The sequence below is a fragment of the Coregonus lavaretus genome (assembly GCF_964263955.1).
Source record: "Coregonus lavaretus genome assembly, contig: HAP1_SCAFFOLD_2414, whole genome shotgun sequence".
Taxonomy (NCBI): Eukaryota; Metazoa; Chordata; class Actinopteri; order Salmoniformes; family Salmonidae; genus Coregonus; species Coregonus lavaretus.
The window spans coordinates 11,280-30,659 of record NW_028157478.1 but is presented as its reverse complement, the minus strand read 5'-3'; the positions used below and the strand labels follow the sequence as shown (position 1 = coordinate 30,659).

The 19,380-nt window shown below is 41.2% G+C and overlaps 1 protein-coding gene across 1 annotated transcript; it reads left to right on the top strand.

Annotated features, from left to right (window-relative positions):
- Positions 1–4,697: 4,697 nt before the first annotated feature.
- LOC311125398 (transcription factor Sox-1a-like) lies at positions 4,698–7,051 on the top strand (the record flags this gene model as incomplete). The annotated part of the gene is made up of 2 exons (XM_084199443.1): positions 4,698–5,684; positions 7,022–7,051. The coding sequence occupies 2 exons, from the start codon at positions 4,698–4,700 to the stop codon at positions 7,049–7,051; spliced, it is 1,017 nt and encodes a 338-aa protein (XP_084055569.1).
- Between the last annotated feature and the right edge of the window lie 12,329 nt (positions 7,052–19,380).

Genomic DNA, 19,380 nt, shown 5'->3' with positions numbered 1-19,380 from the left:
GAAATTCAATTTCGAGAGAAATAGCTATTTTAAATTGTCCATTAGATATTTCAATTATCTTATTTGCTTCTCGTGTTCTGTCAGTATGTGGTGTGAGTGAATTTGAGTTGGGCATGCCCATCAAGGCCACTGATGAATAGTGGGATTAGATTTGTTTCTTTTCTTGTAAAAAATAAAATAAAAAGATGGGGATATTTTCTAAAATTCTTTAGAGTGAGACTATAGAGCTAGAATTCACATTACTTGGATCCCATTGAAAATACACTTTTATTTCATCCAGTTTATTATGTCCAATGAATAATGACGTTGCCCCATGACAGACAAACCGCCTCAAATAATGACGTCATGTGTGTGTGTGTAACATTATGTTTCGCGTGAATGTGTATTGTGTAGACCTTGCTGCTTGGAGTAATATAGTCATAATGGATGTATAATGTGTAATTGTAATAACATACTGTAAGTGCCCAGACAGGATAAATTCCAACAATAAAGTTGGTCATAATACCGGCTTTAAATGCATAGATAACTCTGATAAAGACAAACATGTTCATTTCTAAAATATGGAAATTAATTTTTTTTAAATACAGATGCATTTAAAGTTCTAAGAATATCACAAATGTCTAGATCTATCCTATATTGTGAGTCTTCATGATGCGCGCTGTGTTGGAGGGAATAGAGCAACAAACACAGTTGTAGGCTAAAACTCGCAACATAGCATGCGCCGCTGTTATCCACGCCCGCCCCCACGTGCCAATTATCTTCCCAAAACGCGCTGAGAGGCGACAGAAGCACCTGACAGATGTTGACCGTTTAAAGCCGCGCATTCTCGCGAGTTCAAGAGACACTCCACGTGCACTTTAGGGACGGGATGAAACGGAGAGACGGCACTTTAGCAGCATCGGATGAAGGTTTTGGAACAAGCTCTTGTCAATGGTTAAATACTGACAGAAGAAGTAAAGCATTCAGCAATATGATGAGGATTTTTCCTACACAGTCTATTTCCAAATGCTGATGCCAAAGATTTTTTTTTTTTTAAACAGTTTTGGAGAAATACTTGGAAAATACTTTTGAAAATAATTTACCAAAGTGATGTTTTCAGCCCGAAAAGGAACACAGACATTAATTAACATGACCTTTTAATTTACATTTGAATCAATTAAAAGCACAGAAATCATTAATTTAATCATTATTCAATAGTGTTCGTAGGCCATAGTAATATGATAACAATAGCCTAATAATAATAGCCCATTAATAACATAATAATCATAATCATAATAATAATCATAATCATAATCATAATGATCATAATAATAATCATAATCATAATCATAATAATATTAATTGGGGTATAAAATGCATCTGTGTTTTGTATGCTTTATTTTTGGTTTTTGATCGATTGTTCAATGTTTACAGTAACACTAGCAGGAAAGCACATTTAATGGAAAGCACATTTAAGGCGGCAGTCAGCCTAGCGGTTAAGAGCGTCGGGCCAGTAACCGAAAGGTCGCTGGCTCGAATCCCAGAGCCGACTAGGTGAAAAATCTCTAGACGTGCCCTTGAGCAAGGCACATAACCCTAATTGCTCTGGATAAGAGCGTCTGCTAAATGACTATAATGTAAATGATGCCTGTAAATCTTTTATTATTAATAAAGTTTTCAATTCAGTCAATGCAGGTGAATTCAAATTAAATTCCTGATTTGACCTATTTATTGTCATTGGTGGCGATGGAATTGAGAGTGCCAAATTGCCATAGCCGTGGCAGTTGCATGGAGGCCTGCCTATTCATTGTAACGTATATTTTACATCTCCTTAGATAACATGTAATTTACCCAAGCTTACAATGCTGAATGTCAGGTTGAAACGGGAATGGATAGGCAAATAGTCAGCGAATCGCACCTGACATTTGTCACTTTGATAAATCATGAATTTCCTATGTAAACCTGAGCTACATCTAGAATGTAAATATGGCGATACTGCCACCATCAAGTGCCTTACAGAATTCGACAAATTAAGAATAATGTTTTTGACATATCAGCTTTCTTTATTTAAAGACTCTGGCACTGTGTTTTAAGGGCTTTAATATAAAAATGAGTATTTCGATTTGAGTTTGTATTTCGTTCTTTTTCATATAGTTCTGTATTAATGAATAAAAATAAAAAATAAATATTATTGACTCACTAAATAGCCTGCTTTTTGGTGTGTGTTTGTTTGTAGTATGGACTCTTCATGACGCAGGCCTATAAGTAGCCTGCATGTGAGAGAGACCACTGAGAGCGAGTGCGGTGTGGTAGCCTACTGTGGGCTTCAGTTCTGCGAGCGCTGTCTTTCAGCACCACGGCGCGCGTTCATGGAATGCGCGCACCCGCCGAATTGAGTCTCCAGTAGACGGCGATCAAGCTCTGCCGCTATAGAACGGAGCCTTTTACCTGAAGATGTCCTTTCATACTCGGTGTCAATTGTGACCTTCTCTGTTTGGCAACGATAATAAAAATGTATTGGTGCAGCAAGATATTGGCCAATAGGACTCTATACTTGTTTTGCAATCATTCGCCCTTTGAATTTGTGAAAAACCACTCAAGGCCTGGTTCGAAAAACCTATTTTAGATCATTAATTGTGCATTAATGTTTTATGTTGAATAGTTTGTACAATTCACAAGCATATTTTGAATGTAAAATATTAGATTACTGGTTGAGTTTCATTCTGTCATTAATTCATTGATTGAAGTGGAATTGGTTTGGTGGACTGCCAACCCTTGAATAGACTATAGACAGACTGTGCTATGGGGCTATGGAAATACACAAACAAAAGATATAGCCTTAATGAAATTAGGTGCATTTGAATCGACATAATCCACAATTACAATGTAAATGTACTTTTAATCGGTCTGTCTGCATATTTCAAGACATGTCATATGAGGGTGCAGTGAGATACCCGATGGGTTGGACAATACTCTTCTCGTCAATTATCTTGAAATAAAACGTATACTTAAAAACTGGAAATCAACCAATCCTCCATCTTTAAGACAATGGAAAAATCATATGCTTCATTATCTAAATATTGAAAGAGCGTGGGCGACGGAGAGGAACAAAATGGTGCATTTGAGGACATGTGGCAGAGAGTAGCGTAGGCACTGAAAATAGGGGTGAGAACAGGTGGATATGGGCAGGTGTGATGTGGTTTATGTTTGTGTGCGTCTGTATGTTGTATTTTGTATGTGCATGCTTTGTATTGTAAAAAAAAAAAAACGTACAAAAAGAAATGAATTAACATTATCTAAATGTAAAGTGATAGCATAGTTTTAAGTCTTGTTTTGTTTATTGAAGCCATATGTTTAGTAAAACCATGAGGCAGGTCACTCAGAATTGCATGTTGCAAAGTTTGACCTCAATTTATCTGTATTTACCCTGCTTGGCCTATAAACGCCCAGAGATTGCAGGGGGAGTAATGTCTCCCGCAGAATAGTACATCGAGGAGAAATACTATATGGCTTTCTCTCATCATGGGTGACTCCCATGTGGTTCTAGCACAATGCCAATTGTAGCAACCCCCTACCCCCCCCCCACCCCCCACCTCCACCTCCACCGCCACAGCTTTTGGACAAAAGGGGTTTGGCTGGCACGTGCTCTGGGCGTCAGTCACCTGTTTCTTAGCAACCAGCACAACAGGAAAACACCTGTGGCTCCAAATAGGCTGTTATTGAGAATGGGACTAGGCCTATCCTTTCTCTTATTTGCAGATACCCCAAACAAATTATCACTGAGAAATCCAAATTAAACCACATATAGATGTATTGTTGATTTCTCCAAGCAAGGGTTGTGTTTTATTTGTTCTCTTCTCGTGCTTTATTGTGCCTTTTTCTTGTCCTTGGTTATTATTGTCCATGGGCATTATCCTATTTCATTTCAATCTTGTGCTGATTCCAAAATAATTAGAATTGCTTTAAAACAACATAGAAGATTATTGAAGATTATTTCCTTGTTTTGACTATAGATAGCCAGACTACCAATTATAATTATGTAATCACCTGGCTATGAAATGCATATGTAACCTAGCCTACATTAATTTTTGTATAACCAATCAATGTTATTCTCGACATAAGCTTTGTTTTGGAAGGGGGGGTCACACTGTAGACCGCGTGCATCTGTTTGGGAGCATTTTGGTCTAAAACTGTCCCTTTCCTTAAATGTATTATCATCACGACCATAATCTTTCTATAAGAACCAAACTTGTCAAAGTAGGTTGTTATTATTTACGTTCCCTTTTGGGAGGTGGAGGTAACCCACTGCTTGGGGGTGAGTAGCTCTAGCCCTCCTATGTCACCTGACCGCGAGCCTGCATGCAAATCACGCCTTTCCTAAAGCGCCATTGGCCATCTCTACCTCATTTAGTCGCTGTCAAAGCGCATCATATGGGTATGCTCGGTTAACTTTACTACTATAGGCACAGAAAGTAGCTCAAAGAGACTCTTTTCATCGAGCTGGATGTGGAAAAAACAAGAGAGGAGAAAACGACTAATACAGAGAAGGAAGGAAAAGTTTATCGAAGTACCTTTTACTTTGGATTGTATTTCTTCGTTCCTTTTTTTATTTTTTTCCGGGAGGGTTGCTTTGCGCAACTGACGGTGTGTGCCAGCAGTGTGGAGGTGCCGTGACTGAATGTTTCCGTGTATTGGTTGAAAAAGTTAACGCCAGGTGAATGTATAGTATGATGATGGAGACTGACCTACACTCCCCAGTGCCCCAAACGAACACGAATTCGGGGCACACGGGAGGATCAAACAATGGGAACAAAGTCAACCAAGACCGCGTTAAGAGACCGATGAACGCCTTCATGGTTTGGTCCCGGGGCCAGCGGCGGAAGATGGCTCAGGAGAACCCGAAAATGCACAACTCCGAGATCAGCAAGCGGCTCGGCGCGGAGTGGAAGGTGATGTCCGAGGCGGAGAAGAGACCCTTCATCGACGAGGCGAAGCGGCTACGAGCTATGCACATGAAGGAGCATCCGGATTATAAATACAGACCGAGACGGAAGACCAAGACGCTGTTAAAAAAGGACAAATACTCTTTGGCCGGTGGGCTGCTCACCGGGACAGGGGGTGGGGGTGTCGGTCTGGGGATGAGCCCTGGGGTCGGACAGAGGTTAGACAGTCCCGGGGGTCACGGTGGTTCGTCTGCTGCCAGCTACGCGCACATGAACGGCTGGGCGAACGGTGCGTACTCGGGGCAGGTGGCTGCAGCTGCGGCGGCCGCGGCCATGATGCAGGAGGCTCAGCTTGCCTACAGCCAGCACCCGGGCAGCGGGCACCACCACCACTCACACCACCACCACCCGCACAACCCCCAGCCCATGCACCGCTATGACATGTCGGCCCTCCAGTACAGCCCCATCTCGAACTCTCAGAGCTACATGAGCGCCTCTCCGTCCGGCTACGGCGGGATCACCTACACGCAGCACCAGAGCTCTGGTGTCGCCTCGTCCGGATCGATCGGCACGCTGGGCTCTCTGGTGAAATCGGAACCGAGTGTGAGCCCTCCCGTCTCTACTCACTCGCGCGCCCCGTGTCCCGGGGACTTGAGGGACATGATAAGCATGTATTTACCGACGGGGGAAGCTGCAGGTGACCCGTCAGTTCAAAGTAGACTTCACGCACTGCCGCAGCACTACCAGAGCTCCACGACAGGGGTAAACGGAACTGTTCCATTGACACATATTTAGCAAAAGAGAGAGAGAAAAACAACATGACTGTGAGATAGCGCAACAAAATCACATAACCAAATATTTACCTCTTTTAGATTGTTGCGACCTTTTTTGTACAGGCTATTGGTTATTGTACATTGAACGCGAATATTTTAATTTAAAAACAATAAGAATACATTAGACAAAAGGAAGTTTTTCAGTGGGGTATTGTCTGTCCACGTTTATGAAACGCGAGTAGGCCTAATTGCGCATTGGCTTTACTTGCTTTCTAACGGATGGGGATGCCAAGTTTTGAGACGATTTAGGTTATCTTGTGAAGGCTGGTGATTTTGAAGTATTTAAATTTTCTGTGGAAACATAACCGTTAATAAGGACATTTCAATGAGATAACCGTGTGATTAGAATGAATGTGGAAAATGTTTTTAAAAGTTTATAAGATTTCCATTCATTTCACGTTTTATCTTGTTTGTAAACACGTGAGTTGCTGTATCTGAACCATTTGTTTTTGTTGTTGTAAAAAAATAAATGTAAATTGTGAATAAATGCTAGATGAGATTGATAAGCAACTGTAAATAATTTACTAAATGCAATTCTGGCAGGAAAGAAAATAATTTTGCGTTGAAGTATGAGTTAAATAAATTTCCCAGATGTTTCACTGGTTATGGAAAAACGTGTTAGTTTCGTTACTTTGGATTGTATAGGTTTTCTACTTGACACAGTTTGAGTTAACATAATGTTTAGGCTAATTAATATTTATATAATTGATGGGAGATCAATTGCTTGCTCAACGAGATGCTGGCTCTATTGGTTGTCTATCTAAACCAAAACCGGGTTAAAACGCATAGTGACCCAAATCGAGTAGATTACACATGGCAAATATGCGTAAGTAAGGATTAATTAGTAATGGTGGACGTAATTACTTGTCTCACAACCTTGACGGTTTGATGCTCGGTTTAAGCACGAGACAGGACATCAGACAGGGTTATATGCCTATACATTAATCTATTTGGAAGTGCAGCTGCCAATAGCTTTAATAATAATATAATATATTATATCAGTATTCAGCATGTTTGGAATAAATATGCTTCGATATGTGATAACTGGTTTGGCCTACTGAATTAAGATAGAATGCTCATAAATTGTTTATTTTCCTTGTACTAATGAAAAGGGAAATATAATGTAGCATATCATTATTATTAGCATGTCATTACTAGCATTATGCTATTGTTATTAATATTACTGATTAATTAAATAGCTGTAAAATATCTATCAAATGCTCTTTGAATGTAATTTAATAATATATCATATATCTTTCGTTTTAGTACCTAAAGAAAAGGACGACGTTGTGGTAGTCGCGTGGAAGGGAACAAGACAGGCTCGAGTCACAACACCTGTTGAGTTGACTAATGTCTCGTGGGAGGAACTTCGTCTAGTTTGACTAATGTTTTGATTTTCTTTTTTGAACGGGCTTCTTTTGATTATCTGTCAGGTCACATCTTTTTTGACCAACAGGAAGACGCTCACGCCATCGGTCAACACTAGTTAGGCCTACTGATGACAGAATCACCACTTTTAAAATAAGTTATTTGACTGTCTGTTTTTGCTCTTATAATATCCCATATAATTTGCCTAATAATGTAAACTTAATTGTGGACCAATTGTGATGATTTGACATGTGCGTTCTGGCTATTTGTTGATCATGCAATATAACTATGAATACTTTTTTTCACATTCCCTTTTTCATGTTTGTCATTATATTCATAAGTTAACACACAGTATTTCAGTCATTTCCAAATCTCGTAATGGGTGTAAAGATTTTACTTTTCATGGACATAATTATAATTTTCAAGAACGTACAAAACACGTGTATTGGTCTAAAAAAAACTCATAAACTATAATATTCAAATGAGGGAATAAACAAAATGAGGGAATAATCTCTGCTCTCATTTTATTTCATTGAACATTCAGAAAGCGTTGTTATTCAAACTTTTCCAGCACTTGTTGCAATTTTGATGAAGATGACAGACACAAACTGGAAGAATAAATCCGCCAGGATGGAGAAACATAGGCCCAATATGTCTCATTAACTAATGGTGCAATCTGCAATGGCATTCTTTTAACATGTTGTTTGTAGAGATATTTTCAGACGTGCGTCATATTGACCTTTCATACTCGTTTCCCCCATGATTTTTGTTCGCCGTCCAATAAAGTAAATTCATTGAAAAGTGAGAGGATTAAAAGTTAGAAGTAAAGATGCTTATTTTATAACGGTTGCTTGCTTTAGAGACGGGGATCTTGGCCGCAAGGCTTGATCCCAAACTATAGCAAATTCAATGAAATGTGAATGGATGCAGAAACAAAGAATATCACATTATTCATTGGTCAATAAATGTACATTCTCAATTTATTCTTGCTCACTGCTTCAGCGTATAGAGTAGAGACGCTATAAAGGCGCACATGGATAAAATCCTTTCAACTTCAGCTAAATCTGTCTGGAGACCTGGTGTGCCATTGACATGTCTTGGCCTATAGGTCTACCTCGGCAATGAAGTGTGAAGTTTTAAGGGGATAGACTTAACAAGTTAACAATCGATTAGAGTGGAGTAACTGATCAATAATCGGTGTGTATTTCTTCATTTACTCTGTGCGTACTCATTTTATTTCATTTTGCAAACACAATTGACTGAAGTTGATGATTGAATCAGTTTGCCGTCAAGACACCATCGCACAGGGCCTGTTTGGGTGTCATGGGGGATTAGTGTTACTGAGCGGAGTAGTGGAGAGTGTTTTGTGTCAGGGAGACAAGGATTAGACCACCAGAAGAACTAACCCCAGGGCCAGGGGCAAGTCTAAGTCTCCCACAATTACGCAAGCACCGGAAGTCCGGAACAATGACGTCAGTCCGGTTCCCCAAGCTTCGCCAGCCATGAAGCAAGTCGCACAGGTCCTAAACAAAATACAATATAGAAATGTGGGCAATTTATCAAAGAAAGTATTTCAGATCGCCTTTTATCGTTTCTATCATGGTCTTTGGACCTTCACGCTTCAGTCCTTTCGCGTCCGTGCTCTATAGGCTAATAACAGGTCAATAGCCAGGCATATAACGGTAACCTCTGGCCTCTGCCTTATGGTCAATAACGAACTGTTCATTAAAAATGATGGCTGAGAGTGGGAAAATCAAAAAGTGTGTATAAACTATTTTAGTGTAGCCTACATCCCACTTCTTATACAGTGATATTTTAGATTGGATTCCTATATATGGTGTGCAAATTGGATTGTTACTCTGACTAAACATACTTATGAAATATTCAACCAGCCCTAGTCTAAATTCAAATAATAGTTTATAGAGCACTGTTCTATTCAATTACCATAGGCCATCAAACTGTTTATCCTCAACATTTGTACTCCTCTTGTCTAAGAGTTGTTCTCAGGAATCCAATCTTTAACGTAATAGAGGTAAAATGCCTTATTAAAAGCATCATCAGATAGAAATTACATTTATCGATTTAAATGTTGTTCTAACCTACCCTACTACACACAATGGAATCCCCACTACATTTGATTTGAGTCTTATCATGTTTCTAAAGTAGAGACGCACAAAGACTGGAGCAAGTCCATGGACCATTTCCAAATCCAAAATAAACGTTCTGCAAAAGTTCACCCACAATAATTACCCCATTCTTTGTGAAAAGTGTGTGTGTGTGAGCGAGAGCGAGAGCGAGAGAGAGAGAGGCAGTGGAGGCCCCTGACCACTAAATCTCCCCACCACGCGGTATTCTTATCTTGTAGACACCGATACATTCAGCACCAGGAAGCCTCCACCGCGCGCTAGTATTTGCCATCCAGTAAACCCCCGATCTCTTGCACTCGGTGTCCTAAATGTGGATAATTAGCATCACTTTATCACGCCTCCGCATATTTTCTTTTCCATCCTAAAAACCTCTTCGCTGCCATTGGTTGCCTTTCTGTCACAGGAGATTATGGAGACAGATTGCAAAAAAACGAATGTGCTGAAACCAGATTAGCGCGGAATAGAAATAGCAACCGGGCCAATAAATTCCTCACGAGGGCCTTATCGTGCAATTACACGTTGACATGTTTAACAATTTTTCAGCCTCTTAATCCTCCGCCCCTTCCAAGAGTCGATGTTTTGTTCCGTGTGTGTGTGCGCGCGTGCTGTTTTTCCACCCCAAATCGAATCCTCTAAATGTGAAAGAAAACTGCTAAAACTTGGGAAACATTTGATTACAACATTTAGGTAGGGTAGACCAGTTTAGATAATACATGTTACTTATTTGAAGACGATTCACGCAATGGACGCATTCCAAAATAATCTGGGCCAATAGAGCACATGAGACCCAACAAGACACTTGATATGGGCATGAATATTGGACATCAACTCAGGTTTGCATATTGTCAGTTGACAATCTATTACATTTCAATATATAATATCACTAAAGCCCGTACAAAAATTTTCAGTCAATATTCACTTTCTTCATCGTCGGCTTGACTGTATAGCCAGATACCCTTATTCAAGCAACACTGACAGATACAATTTAAACAGAAGTATTTTAATGCGAACATTTTATGGACGGCTCTATGTAGTGATTTTTGGTGTTTTATAGTTTGCCCCCGTCTGCAGCGGGTCTTCCGCTCTTGTGAAGCCTGGGTAGAGGTGATTGTGAGCGGCTCTGCTGGAATTTGGCTGGGCATGGTCTTGGAGCGCTGCCCCATGCTGACTCCCCATGCATTGAACGGGGCCCTGTGTGTGTGAGTGTGTGTGTGTGTGTGTGTGTGTGTGTGTGTGTGTGGTGCGTGCGGTTGGAAAGTTTCACTCAGTCAACCGTGCTCTCATTGGCTTCACAAAGCAGATTACAGGCCTCAGCGAATTCCTGAAGGCAGCGAGATGCGAGGCAGGTGCAAGGGAGACCAGGAACCCCTCATTGGCATAGCGGGGCAACCATTGGGGACAATCCACGGGACCACACAAAACCCCTCACACTCTGTCCGAGCACAGCCGAGAGCTTGAAATGCAATGCATGGAAAGAAAAGCAACTAGAGAAACAGGGTAACACTTTGAGCATCCAGGAAAAAAACGTTAGTTACAGTTTATAATTGACCATTTTTATAGATGTGTCATCTTTCTTGCTTTTATTTTGATGTTAGACTACATCTCTTACCTCACCTGAACTGACTCATGAAATTAATGATTTCGATAATTATATATTATTGATAGGCATGTACTCAAGTCCATCACGCTGACAATAGTTTTATACATTTTCACCAAGCTATTTGCAAATTCCAAAATCATTATTTTACACAGAACTTGACAATTCATGACTAGGTTCTAGTTCCATTCCAATAGTGTTTTTTTGGAAATTGTGAATGTCAATTCAAAACCTTCAAAACCTTTAAATGATTTAAATCTCTTTATTTCTTTCTTTCTTTCTTTCTTTCTTTCTTTCTTTCTTTCTTTCTTTCTTTCTTTCTTTCTTTCTTTCTTTCTTTCTTTCTTTCTTTTTTTCTTTCTTTCTTTCTTTCTTTCTTTCTTTCTTTCTTTCTTTCTTTCTTTCTTTCTTTCTTTCTGTTTATCTTCCCCCACAAAAAGCTCCCATGCAGTCAGCCGGCGATGGAAAGCAAAGAGCGCTAGACCTATGCCATCATGATTTTATATTCAATTAGAACAATTTCTTACTATCAATTACCGACGAAAGCCACAAAATCCCCCGGGGACCGGTAATTACCGTGACCGGTCTCAGTCTGTCCACAGAGCCATTGAAAAGTGCGGCAGGGGGACTGGGCATAATTAGGATTCTCAGCGCGTAGCCCTCCCTGGTGGAAGAATGACTGACTGTTGCCTTCTATTTGATTTTACAAGAGTCCTCTCTCTAAATGATCAAGCTATTATAGGCCTACCACGATTTCATTGCTCATTTTTCTTAATTTTTAATTTAAAATGTGTTTATTATCGTTGTTGTCTCTCTCTCTCTTCTGCATTTGAATTATATCTACATTTCAGAAAAGTTCGTTTTCTTTCATTCCACAAATCTCGTGGATGTGATTGAAGTAACACGCTGCTGCATTTGCCTTTATTGCATAATAAGCCTTTATGGACTCAGTAACGGTTTGAAATCAGAGGTAAGGGAGAACTCCCCACTCTAACAATCTGAAGTGTCCGGATCAAGTCTGGGTGGTGGGGGGGTCTAGGAGTGTTTGAAAACGCCCCAATGGGACTCCATGGCAGCGGCGGCTTTTGTGAGTTCCCATGTTCATTCCGCTAAGGGAATCTGCCGAGTCCATCACCTGAGTTCTGAGCTCCAAGCCTCTGTCACCCAGCAAAACCCCCGCCATCCTCGGGTGATTAGCGGACAAAAGAGGTTCCCCTGGACCGGTTATGGTAGTCAGTCAAGCAGAGCGGGCTATGCAAATGACTAAGAAAGGCGAGAAGATGGCGAACAGTGCTCCCAATTGTTCGGCACATTTCACAGCACCACGCAGCTGCACCTCTGCGGTTGTCCGGGATTTAAGTGCTCCTACTAGGATACCCCCTCCATCCTCCCCGGTCCCCACCCCAATTTGGAAGAAAGAATTCAACTAATCAACGTTTGATACAATGCAAAAATGCAAAAAATTATAGGACCTATTTATCAAAATAACTACAATCAGAGAAGGCTGTATAACACGTTAATGTTACTTATTAGTACTTAAAAAAAAAAAGTTTAATGGACAATATTCTCTATTGTTGCCTGCGTTTCAATAAACAATATCTTTAGGCCTACATGTAATTTCCCCATTCTTCAAGCACAACAACTGCATTTTTTCAGCATGCAGCACAGAAAACAACGGAAATGTTAAGGTAGCCTAATGACCACTTAGGTGCTGTTCTATACAATTGCCACTAAGTAGATACTGTTCTCTCAGTTCATGTCACTCCAGGCGTAAATACCCCCTTTACTCCAAGCTGGGAGACCCACGGCCAGCAGGGTAAGCTCATAGAATTAATTCTATTTCTATGGTTTTAGCCCACATCTAACGTTACATGGAGCTGTCCAGGTGCTGAAATCATGTACAAGCAGCGATCCCTGCAGGTGCAATGTTTTAAGCCCTTACCTTAAACAACATACAGTAGGTGACTGGCAATGACATTTTCAAATTCTGATTCTGATTTAGATTCTAATTCTATGAACTGTGAACTAAGAGCTTTTGGGTTATTATTTCTTTATGGAAAGGCAAACCTTTGCTTCGAAAAGTAGATTATGATAAGAAACGTATTTAATCTGTCAAATAAAAATAATTATATAATGAGGGGTAGGCGTGGAAGATTGAAACATTCAATGTGGAGTTCATTAAAATCAAACCAACTGCTGCTCCAAGTGCCTATAGGCCAGGCCCAGCCAGCATGAGGCTCTCAGAAAAGTTGATCCACTTTTCAAAAAACTATACCTGACCAAAAGAGTAGAGCATTTATCCCAACGTGAGCACAACTTTGACTCACTCAGTAACCACTAATCACCCAGTCATAGGTGCTAGTGAGATGACTCTTTCTCTTTCCCGCTGGAGCAGGAGCAGGAGCTGCAGCTGGGTAATTTGCAGATAGCAGGTGGGTCAAACTTCACACATTTCCACGTCTTGGCCTTTTTTCTACCATCGAGCTGCCAAAAAATAAACAGCTGCAAATTAGCGTCAATTATGACGCTGGCTGTGTAATTTAGTGCCGTTTTGACATGGAAAGCCGGCAGATGTGGGGAAGTCAGAGGGAGCTGGTTCCCCTGGGGCCCTTAATTAACTCATAATAATCCACTGACCTGAGGGTTAAGGCACAGGGCAGAACTGCCTTAGTCTGCTGGAGACACTGGGAGAGGACAGGGTGAGAGAATGAGGGGGGGGGGGGGTGCTGTACTGTGTGTGTCTGTGTGTCTGTATGTGTGTGTGTGTGTGTGTGTGTGTGTGAGTATGTACGTGTATTTGCCTGTGTCTGAGCTTGTAAGTGTATTTGTCTGTGTGTGTGAGCCTGTAAGTGTATTTGCCTGTGTGTGTGTGTGTGTGTGTGTGTGTGTGTGTGTGTGTGTGTGAGCTTGTAAGTGTATTTGTCTGTGTGTGAGCCTGTGAGTGTGTGTATTAGCCTGTGTGTACCCTTAACATATGTTTATGTATGTGCCTACAGTGTATTGGTGTTTGTGTGTTGAGACTGAGGCAATATGCAAATCTCAGGGAGGGGATTTGCCTAACCAGAGAACCATGCTTGTTAGTGATACCCTGGCTAAAGATTTTCACAAACACCCACCTCCTTGATCCACTTTCATAGTTATTATTACACTGTCCGCACAGCGCAGAGGGAATCTTTATTGGCACCACTACACCATGGATCCATCCGGGATTAAACATGTTGGTGGGAACAGTCAGGAGGTATTTACGTTTTCTCATTATAGCTTTATAATCTGACTCCTCGCCGTATAAACAACACACACATAGGCTTAGTCAGCCCATGCAGCACCCTGATACCGTTCCACATCCTCTTCCTCTTCCATCTAGTTCATTTCTGACTTGTAGAGGATCAAATGTGATTTTACTATTCATTCTGGATTTCTTCTTGTACGGACATAAGTATAGAACAATATATTTTAGCGCAAATCGTGGCTAAAAAGGAAATCATAAATGAATGTAATATGTGATCTGTGAGTTTTTACCCACTCCTCTTTTGCAGAACTAAACAAATGACTGATCTTGAAATGTTGCTACAATGGAAGATGTGTAATCCATGTTGTTGCAGTCAACAGCTACAGTAACTTTACACTGTTGTGAGTGCGACTATGTTATAAAAGCCCATATATCAAAGAGTAAAGGAATGTGTTATAATTGTCTTATTCAGTATTGTTTTTATCCAAATGCAAACTAATAAATTAAACAAAATAACAAAATAAAATAAATGTATTCATTCTTTGCCTGTATTTTATTACATTTGACTGTGTATATTACATTCTCAAATGTGTGTGTGTGTGTGTGTGCCATGTTTGCATGTGTGTCTGTGTGTGTTTGTTGAGGAAAAGCCATCCAGTGCATCAGCATATGCAGAGAATGTACATAACTACATAACACAGCAGAAGGCTGTCTGGACCTCTTTAAAGTCAGCTATTACATCATTACACTCCGTTTGTTTACAAAGCCCTGCTCCACAGGCTTCCAACTTACCTAACTTCACTGTTAAGATTGAAAATGGCAAGTTATCAAACCCATTCACAGGGTTGGTTAACTCTGGAGGCTCTTTTGGTGTAAATCATCTTTTAACTTCCTTGCACCCTATGTTTGGAATAATCCCCAAAATAAGTTTTGATTGGATGCTTTGGTGTCCCTAGGGCAATTCAGACAGCTGACAGAGGATTTTTCTAATGACGAATGTGTTTGTTTTAACTGACTGTGTTTCGTAACTTAATGTGTATTTAATCTGTATATTGTGTATATTTGTGTATCTATAGTTGCCTATTGATGTCTTCATTTTTGTATTGTGCAGGGCTCATTTGCTAAATAGACTTTAGTATCAATATGACTTCCCTGTTGAAATAAAGGTATGTAAAATACACATTGACACTGAAATTGCCACAATTGATCCACATTCTAGTAAGCAAAACAACACAACTATAGCCAGCAAATGAAATCCAAGGTGAGTGTATGGTGAGAGATTGAAAGGGACATACACAAGGCTACCCATCCCTGTAGCTGTGGGGAGTTATCACACAACAGCAGAGTGTTTAGAAATGCCTTAAAAAACATTTGAAGATGTATTAGTGGTTCCTCCATTGCTGCCAATGGGAGCCCAATGAGAAGTACATGGGTGTTTTTTTAGCGTCTCCAAATTCCCAGCGTTGCTAAGGTGCTTTGGGGAAAGGATTAGACAGTGCTGGCAGAGAGGAGCAAGCCTTGCTGATTTCCTACCAGCAAGAGGAGACAAAGAAGGAAGGAGAGAGGGGAGGAGGAGAAGAGGTGAGGGGGAAGAAGGGAGTAAGAAGAACAGGTTGTATAAACATGACTGGAGAAGAGAGGACAGAGGACTCTAAACAGTAATTAACACAGAGGAAAGGAAGGTTTCACCGTCTCACCACCAACGGTGTGAGACCTGTCACCACACGCACACACACACACACACACACACAGACACACACACACACACACACACACAGACACACACACACACACACACACACAGACACACACACACACACACACAGACACACACACACACACACACACACACACACACACACACACACACACACACACACACACAGACACACACACACACACACACACACACACACACACACACACACACACACACACACACACACACACACACACACACACACACACACACACACACACACACACACACACACACACACACACACACACACACACACACACACACACACCTGCTCTTTCTACCTCTTCAGGTACTCTTACTCAAGACAATCGCACAACTAATTCCCTTGCAGTGACATCACAATAAGGTAAGGTCATGTAAACTGTTAGAGGTAACATCACAATAAGGTAAGGTCATGTAAACTGTTACAGAGGTGACATCACAATAAGGTAAGGTCATGTAAATTGTTACAGAGGTGACATCACAATAAGGTAAGGTCATGTAAACTGTTACAGAGGTGACATCACAATAAGGTAAGGTCATGTAAATTGTTACAGAGGTGACATCACAATAAGGTAAGGTCATGTAAACTGTTAGAGGTGACATCACAATAAGGTAAGGTCATGTAAACTGTTACAGAGGTGACATCACAATAAGGTAAGGTCATGTAAACTGTTAGAGGTGACATCACAATAAGATAAGGTCATGTAAACTGTTACAGAGGTGACATCACAATAAGGTAAGGTCATGTAAACTGTTAGAGGTGACATCACAATAAGATAAGGTCATGTAAACTGTTGCAGAGTCATCTAGTTCATCATTCATCCGTTTTCTCAACAGGTTAACAGAAAGCACAAGTCAGAGAGCTTGTCCAGGGCCAAGGGGGTCAGACCAAGCCAGCAGGCCTCTTTGATAGGTGGAGCCCTCTCTCTCTGCGGCGTCCTATTACAGCCAGGAAGGAACTGGATATGGCCCTGTTTGTAAAACTTGACACAATGAACTTGACAGACAGACAGATTTCTCCTCTCTCCCCGCCCGTTTAGGGTTACTGTGATCTCATTATGGGGCTTGAAAGGGGACTGGTAATGCTAGCTGGGGTGGCATGGTGTGGCTCTATCAGGGCCCCGGCCCCAAGACTTTATTCTCCAACCCAAGCCTTGATTACCTGAACCGCCCAGGCTCCATTTCAACCACTTATCTCATCCAGAAATAATCATCTGATCAGCCACTGCCAGGGCCACAGGGGGCCACAGAGAGAGACAGGCTGCAGGGGCAGTTAAATACTAGCCAGCCTCAGAACCATACTGTGTGGTGATAGACAACTCATATATACATGTATGGAGCATGGCAATAACAGAGTTGGCTTAAGCATATACAGAATGAATACATAGTGTACATACAACACCTGATCTGTTTTGGATCAAAATATTGCCTTGTAATTAAGTGTCAGAGCATTTCAGAGTGTATGCCCTAAATACTACACCTTATGCCCTAAATACTACACCCTAATGCCCTAAATACTACACCCTTATGCCCTAAATACTACACCCTAATGCCCTAAATACTACACCCTAATGCCCTAAATACTACACCCTAATGCCCTAAATACTACACCTTATGCCCTAAATACTACACCCTAATGCCCTAAATACTACACCCTTATGCCCTAAATACTACACCCTAATGCCCTAAATACTACACCCTAATGCCCTAAATACTACACCTTGATGCCCTAAATACTACACCCTAATGCCCTAAATACTACACCCTTATGCCCTAAATACTACACCCTAATGCCCTAAATACTACACCCTAATGCCCTAAATACTACACCCTTATGCCCTAAATACTACCCCCTAATGCCCTAAATACTACACCCTAATGCCCTAAATACTACACCCTAATGCCCTAAATATTACACCCTTATGCCCTAAATACTACACCCTTATGCCCTAAATACTACACCCTTATGCCCTAAATACTACACCCTAATGCCCTAAATACTACACCCTAATGCCCTAAATACTACACCCTTATGCCCTAAATACTACACCCTTATGCCCTAAATACTACACCCTTATGCCCTAAATACTACACCCTAATGCCCTAAATACTACACCCTAATGCCCTAAATACTACACCCTTATGCCCTAAATACTACACCCTAATGCCCTAAATACTACACCCTAATGCCCTAAATACTACACCCTTATGCCCTAAATACTACACCCTTATGCCCTAAATACTACACCCTAATTCCCTAAATACTACACCCTAATGCCCTAAATACTACACTCTTATGCCCTAAATACTACACCCTTATGCCCTAAATACTACACCCTTTATGCCGTCCTTACTGGCACCATATAAATATAATTCAAATTATGTGACTGGCACCCTTACTGAAAGATAACTGTGCTTTCTTAAATAGATTTGTTATCCATTTTCCAGCCACTGTAAGTGGTGTGTGTGTACTGTAACGTTCAATTGGCCGGGATGCGAAAATATCGAACAAAAACGCTACACGGAAACCACCATAACAGACATGGAAAAAAGCATACTGCATGAAAGGAAGGAGTGAAGCAGGCTTCGGGAGGGAGCATTTGAGTGTATTTTTGACCTCCCTGAGGAAAGTGGCTGAAACTCCAACCTCTCGATCGCTACAGTCCTATTCTCCTGTACCAATTTAGCGGGGCCCCCTGCGTCCCTGCCTAGCCTCGAACACAGAGGCAGGGACAATAGGCCCCCACTGTGCTGGTTTGCCTGGCTCTCAGCTGCCAGGAGAAGTGCATGCTGGAGCCACAGGGACACATTATGGACATATTATTCTGCCCCACAGTCTACCAGGGCCTGGCCCAGTGGCCCCTCACGGCCTCCAGTGGCCCTCCAGCCACACTAAGTGCAGAGAAGGGAATTAAGTGACATTTTCTCCAAAGTTGTGACCTTTGTTTTTGCATTGACTGTGAGCGACATTAAAAATACACAGGCACACACATATATTTACAAGTACACACACTCTCTTGCGCGCATACACACACATTTTGCAAGTACAGTGGCTTGCGAAAGTATTCACCCCCCTTGGCATTTTTCCTATTTTGTTGCCTTACAACCTGGAATTAAAAGGGATTTTTTGGGGGGTTTGTATCATTTGATTTACACAACATGCCTACCACTTTGAAGATGCAAAATATTTTTTCTTGTGAAACAAACAAGAAAAAATAAACAGAAAACTTGAGCGTGCATAACTATTCAACCCCCCCCCCCCCCCCCCCCCCATTCTTCAAGGCAAAACTGCTCCAGCACCTTCAAGTTGGATGGGTTCCGCTGGTGTACAGCTATCTTTAAGTCATACCACAGATTCTCAATTGGATTGAGGTCTGGGCTTTGACTAGGCCATTCCAAGACGTTTAAATGTTTCCCCTTAAACCACTCAAGTGTTGCTTTAGCAGTATGCTTAGGGTCATTGTCCTGCTCGAAGGTGAACCTCCGTCCCAGTCTCAAATCTCTGGAAGACTGAAACAGGTTTCCCTCAAGAACTTCCCT